Below are 6,589 nucleotides of genomic sequence, written 5' to 3' on the forward strand. Positions count from 1 at the left end.
GCGTGTGTGTGTGTGTGTGTGTGTGTGTGAGTGTGTGAGTGTCTAGTTGGTGCGCAACTGGTAGTCTCCATTCTGGGTGATGTAGCGGACCCACGGGAGCGCCTGGTAACCGGACTTCTCAATGATCTTCAAGTAGCGTACCTGCAAGGAAACACAAGTACAGAGAGAGGTGCGAGTTGCAGCACCTCACCCACTGCTTGCTACACACTAATACTCTGTGCCTCATCCCCTACAATACTTTACTTATTCCATGTAGCATCTGATTTGTTGAAGTTTACAGCATCTTTTGTAATGCGAGTTTTATTTATTTATTTTTTTTTTTTTAAGTAGGAGGGAAACCGGCCAAGGGTGTTACAAATTTGTTGCAGTTTTTTTCATTTCCTATAACAGTCTTTACTCATTCCAGCACCTGATGGCTGGATTAACTTTAAGATAAATTTTAAGAACAGAAAAGGTAAGCTGCAAGAAGCCATCAGGCCTACACGTGGCAGTCCCTGTATGAAACGTGCCTATCTGTATTTCCCCCTATCATCTCCACCCAATAAATTTGTCTACTGATACCTGAAAGAATTAAATACATTATGATTGGGTATTTAATTAGGTTAGGTAAGATAAGGTAAAAGAACATTAGATAAGGTAAGGTAAGGTTAGGTTTTAATGGCAGTGAGTGGTGGTAGGCTTGCATTGTCTGGCAGTGAGTGGGCAGAGTTCTCACCTGTATGCCTGAAGTAGTGAAGTATGGGATCTCAAAACGGACTTGTATGGGGGGCTTCCCTTCTGAGTCCTCGCCAACCACGCTAGGCAGCCCGAAGTGTGCACGCATCAGGTATTCCTTGCCGCCCTGCACACAAAGAAAAAAAACACATAACTCACTCATTCTCATAAAAAAAAACTGAAAAAGGAAAATAATGAAAAAACAAAAAAACAAATACAAACGACCATCAAAGCAAACCAAACAAAGGACAAAACACACCGGGAACGACTTGATGGTCCAAATGATGCAGCTTCTCTCCGGCGCATACTTGACAGACCCCACCGACGTCTTAAACTTGGGAGAATCAGCATCATTGGGAACTGGTATGATAATCTCCACATTGTTGGCGGTTGACCTCCTCTTGAACTGAGACTTTGCCTTTACCATGTACTCCACCCGACTGTGCGCGTGCCTCTCGATCACCGACTCTATCCAGATCAGTGGCTTCACCTGCAGGGGAGGGAGTGTTACTGGGTGTTTGTAGGGGAGAAAGAGAGGGAAAGAGAGAGACAAGGGTGTTTTGGAAAGAAGGGGCGAGACAGAAAGGGTGTTTTCATGGCTCTAGTGGAAGTTATTGAGGTTTTCAAGGGTGTTCATGAATACTACACCCTGCCACACACACACACACACACACACACACAACTTACATGAGTGTTTAGACGATACGACATCAACTCAAATTCTCCGTCAGGTGGAATGAAGGAAATGGTGCGGTCGTTTTCAAACCTGGAGGAGGAACAGGTGAGACAAGGTGAGGCAGGATAGAGGGGCAAGTCATGGTGCTGCTGGGACTTGTAACACACACACACACACACATCATGAAGCAAGGTATTAACAGTCAATAACAGCCTATCTTTTTTTTCTGCACATTCCTATTTCTAAATGTAATCAAAGTGTTAAGGTTTCCCATTCAAATGTAGGTATATTTTTTCAGTGTCCTTGGTATGATGCTAATAAATCATCTGAAACTATTAACACACATGCACACTTGGACACACACACACACACATGAGTAATTTGTGTATAATCTATGTTTTTTTTGTTTTTTTTCCTTGTTATGTGAATTCTCTACATGATCTTGCTATTCTTTGAGTTAAACTTTATACTTATACTGTGCAAGACCCATGTTCTGTATTTTTTGGGGGTAAAGGCTGAGCACAGAAATAAATACTCCATTCTACACACACACACACACACACCTGGACAGACGCACACACTGATGAAACTTGACATCCTCTAGCTCCACACTTTTGCTCTTCCCCCGGCCAGTGGACTCGAAGAGCACCTTGTCGTTGAGTCCCAGGCGCAGCTCTGGCATGCCCGACAGGTACACCCTCATCTTGATGCTGCCCACAATCTCACTCCTCAGCACATTGCCGTTTGAGTTTGCCTGTGGGGGCGGACAGAGGTGCGGGGGACGGTTAAGTTATGTGATAATCGTACAGTTAAAAGAGAAAGGCAGGCTGACTGAAGAAAAAAGTGCAAAAGTCTCATTTTTTTTGTTCAACTTGACTAAACAGAAAAAAAATCAATAACATCTTCTAGAAAGGTAATAGCTGATCATAAAACCAAGCATTATAACATCAAAGAAACTATAAAAACTCCACACACACACACACACACACACACACACACACACACACACTTACCAGCAAATTAACTCCCTCTATGACATCAAGAAACACCTCGTTCTTTCTGTACTTGATGCCTTCAGAGCGCCAAGACACAGCATTGGTCACCGCAATGGGAGGCCGTGGTGCGATCTCCAGCTTGTGTCCCTCCTGTGTGATGTACCTGAGGGTGGCAGGAACATAGGAACATAAGGATTGGTGCAGGAAGCCATCAGGTGTACACAAAGCAGTCCATGTATTAAATATACCTGCCTATTTCCACTTATCACCTGTAAATAAGTCTATTCTTCTCTTAAAGCTCTCTCATTCAGCACAAACAACATGATTACTGAGTCTATTCCATTCAAAAGAAGCACAGTGATTTAGACAAAATCCTCCACATACAAAGTTATATACAGAATAATTTTTTGCCTAAAGAAACAAAGAATAAGTGAAGGTTTTTAGATATACGGTGATTAGAGAGAGTTTTAATTAGGCAGGGACCTAATGGTGGAGCTGAAGTGTCCTATGGGATATAACACACACCCACAGACAGACAGACAGACAGACAGACAAAGAAAAAGAAAATAAACAAAGGGAAGGTTTAAAAATATACACTGATTTGAAGGTAATGAAGTGCCCTACAGGATAACACAGGGATACAGACAGACAGACAGACAGACAGACAGACAGACAGACAGACACTCACTCCTGCAAGATCTTGGTGTCGGTGGTCTGTGGGTAGCCAAAGTCCAAAAGTTCATCGAGAAGTTCATAAATTATCACAAAATTATCACGAATGCTCTCCTCCTCCAGCTCCTGTGAGAGAGAGAGAGAGAGAGAGAGAGAGAGAGAGAGAGAGAGAGAGAGAGAGAGAGAGAGAGAGAGAGAGAGAGAGAGAGAGAGAGAGAGAGAGAAGATAATGTATAGTTAGATATGATTCCTTTAGTAATACAAATTATACAATTTATTCATTCAATTTATAATACAATATACATACTACTACTACTACTACTACTACTACTCTTACTACTACTATTACTCATCCACTACTATTATCATTACATTTACTACTATTACAACTACCACTGTTACTCCTCCTCCTCTACTACTACTACTACTACTACTACTACATGTCTAATACAGCTGCTATTACTACTACTACTACTACTACTACTACTACAATACCCCCTCTTACTCCCAACCCTGCTCTTAATACTACTAGCACTACTACTACCACCACACAACTGTTCCTACTGTCACTACTGCAACACCTTCCCTATCTTATCACCACCACCACCACCACCACCACCACAACCGCACCTTGAAATACTCCTGGGCTACAGATACCAGCTTGTGCAGGAAGGAGAAGACAAGGGTTACGTTGGCGTTGATCCTCGTCGCTGACACTACGTACAGATTGCTGACCTTAACGAAGCAAAATGTGGCCTCCTGGATCTGTGGGTGGTACAAGGGCATGACAAGGGTGACCTCAGTAAATTCTCAGGGTCAGTAATCAGGGTAGGATGGGCTTGATAAAGGGATGAGAGTAGATGGTCATGCTGAGGTCATTAAGTGGTACAGGGAGCATAACAAAGGTGACCTAAGCAAATTTCTCAGTAATCAGGATAGGGCATGAAATAATGGGTTTAAATTTGACTTAGAGATGCAAAGATTAAGTCTGAAGTGAATAAATAAAGACTAAAAATAAAATTATCAAATAAAATGTATACGAGAAAGAAAGAGAGAGAGAATCAGAGCAGCCGGTACCTGGACAATGGGCGCCATGTTGCCGTCATCCTCCCGTTCCAGCACAATTGGCATAAACTTCTCTATGACGCCCATGTCCACATCACCGCGGTAGTTGCGAGAAATGAGGACCTGTGGGAGAGACGCAGACACTTGAAAACACTTATAAATTTCATCGTACTTGCCAGACACACTTACAAACACTTAGAAGCTTCATTACATTAGCCAGGGGGAGACACAGACACTTGAAAACACTTATAAACTTCATCGTACTTGCCAGAAACACTTAAAACACTTACACACTTCATAGAACAGACACTTGAAACCACTCACACACTTCATCACATTTGCCAGACACACTTAAAACACTTAACACACTTCTTATCTACCAATCTAACTACTGCAAGGGAACACAGACACTTGAAAAACACTCTGGAGATCATTTTATTACATTTGTCAGTCCATTTATCTATCTATCCATCCCACACACACTCACACACACATACACACACACGTCACTCACGCTCTCAGCCCCGTCAGCCCCTGGTGGGAAGAGGGTGTCACACATAACTCCCTACACCCTTTAAGTAATGCTATAGAAAAATATTAATGATGTACATGAGACAGAGAAACAATAATTAAAATGCTGAGAAAACTTTATCATATATACAAACAGCAGGGGGACACTGGTAATGGTGTAATGATAACAAGACAAAGACTATTATCATCTTGTTAATATGAGGGATAGTGATAATTAGCGTATGGAAGGCTGGAATATTAATACGACTAAGGTTTCTGGAGTATACGTCAAATGTACACAAGAATAACAGATGTATATGAGCCATACTTGTACGTACCTTGCCTTTTACGTCCAGAATGTAGATAGCTGATATAGACATGGTGGCGGCAGTGTAGTAGTAGTAGTAGTAGTAGTAGTAGTAGTAGTAGTAGTAGTAGTAGTAGTTTTCAGTCCTTTACACACTGACCTACAAATACAGAAATAAATAAATAAATAAATAAAATTATAAATATTTGGACTTCGCGGTTCTCTGTCAGGCTTGGTTACCCGCCAGTCTGCCCTCATCACCCGGCACTGTTCTGTCCGGTGGTGCTCCTCGACGCCATCACCCCGGCTGCCTGTTCATGCTATTGTGGATTCAGTTCAGATTTCCCTCCTTCCTTCCTGTTTGGTACATAACACATCCACGTCTTAGAAACATGCTGCTGCCTGACGCGCCTCGCCCGGTCCGTGCCACCAGACACTACAACAAGATAACGTCCCTAAAGGCACCGCACACGGACCGGTACAGAGTCAGTGCAATTCCCACCATGGTGCGAGCCATCAATCAATAGTCCCTTCTAGATTAGACTTACCGTTAGGATTAATGTTAAGTATTTCCCCACCCCCTATGTACATTTTCAGTTTGTTAACTGCCTAAATAATAAACCGTTTATTATTATTATTATTATTATTATTATTATTATTATTATTATTATAGCATGTACAGCCTGTGGGTAGCTGATCTTACGGTGCTGGAGACATGCTGCTTCCAGGTCACCTCCTGACTACTGATATGTGTGTGTGTGTGTGTGTGTGTGTGTGTGTGTGTGTGTGTGTGTGTGTGTGTGTGTGTGTGTGTGTGTGTGTGTGTGTGTTGCCTGGTAGGGTGAGGGTGTTGGTGGTGGCTGGGCGGCGGTGTTGGTGTTGGTGGTGGTGGTGGTGGTGGTGGTGGGTGAGCAATAATAATGATAACACGGGTGAAATTTTAATGGATTTTAATGAATTTAATACCCATTTTTTACAGTATAAGAATAATAACACACAAAAAAAAAGATAAATATAGGACAAGTAATATTCTAGGCATTGCACAACATAAACAAATAAATAAACAAATGAGTGAAAAAAAACATATCAACAAATAAAGATATATTAAAAGTTTTACCCACTGGTTTTGAAAAATGCCAAACACACAGGAACTCTAACAAAAACAAACAGATACCACAAAATAAAACGAAAAGAAAAAAATACCTTTCCCAAAAATTCTAGCCTTCCCATCAGTCCCAGGTAAACACGCACATCTCTCCCTGATTTCTCTCTTATTTCAGACTTACCCCTCAATTCTGAGTGCGGCCGAGTGTTCCTTCAGTATTTCGTGCTGCGTGCGGGTCTGTGGCAGGTGTACTAGAGGCGCTATCACGAAAAATAAAAAAGTAAACACTGACAGCTGCCCACCGCCATGTCAACACTTCCAACCTGAGGTGGTTCCAATATTATGTTTTTTGCTATTTCTTCTATTTCTTGATTTTTTTTGGTTACTTTTCATATTTTATTGCTTGTAAAATTATGTTTGATTGAATTATTGTATTTTCTTTTACTAAAAAGACCGATTTCTAATATCATAATTTTTTTTTTCTATTCCTTTTATTTCCTCTTTTCTCGTTTGATTTTCTATATTATGTTGTTTATAAAATTATG

The 6,589-nt window shown here is 41.3% G+C and overlaps 1 protein-coding gene across 1 annotated transcript in view; it reads right to left on the bottom strand.

The window, feature by feature from the left end:
- LOC135091275 (AP-1 complex subunit mu-1-like) overlaps positions 1 to 6,383 on the bottom strand; it is a 7,492-nt gene extending 1,109 nt beyond the window's left edge. Inside the window, exons 1-11 of the mRNA XM_063988762.1 lie at positions 6,226 to 6,383; positions 4,971 to 5,099; positions 4,135 to 4,245; positions 3,688 to 3,822; positions 3,074 to 3,183; positions 2,404 to 2,548; positions 1,954 to 2,144; positions 1,402 to 1,480; positions 974 to 1,204; positions 716 to 841; positions 1 to 141 (exon numbers count right to left, since the gene is read on the bottom strand). The exon at positions 1 to 141 is cut by the window's left edge and continues 1,109 nt beyond it. Coding sequence (XP_063844832.1) covers positions 43 to 141; positions 716 to 841; positions 974 to 1,204; positions 1,402 to 1,480; positions 1,954 to 2,144; positions 2,404 to 2,548; positions 3,074 to 3,183; positions 3,688 to 3,822; positions 4,135 to 4,245; positions 4,971 to 5,012 — 1,269 coding nt within the window. The 5' untranslated portion in view covers positions 5,013 to 5,099; positions 6,226 to 6,383 and the 3' untranslated portion in view covers positions 1 to 42. The remainder of the gene's footprint in view (positions 142 to 715; positions 842 to 973; positions 1,205 to 1,401; positions 1,481 to 1,953; positions 2,145 to 2,403; positions 2,549 to 3,073; positions 3,184 to 3,687; positions 3,823 to 4,134; positions 4,246 to 4,970; positions 5,100 to 6,225) is intronic.
- Between the last annotated feature and the right edge of the window lie 206 nt (positions 6,384 to 6,589).

This window comes from Scylla paramamosain, chromosome 37 (assembly GCF_035594125.1).
Source record: "Scylla paramamosain isolate STU-SP2022 chromosome 37, ASM3559412v1, whole genome shotgun sequence".
Lineage (NCBI taxonomy): Eukaryota > Metazoa > Arthropoda > Malacostraca > Decapoda > Portunidae > Scylla > Scylla paramamosain.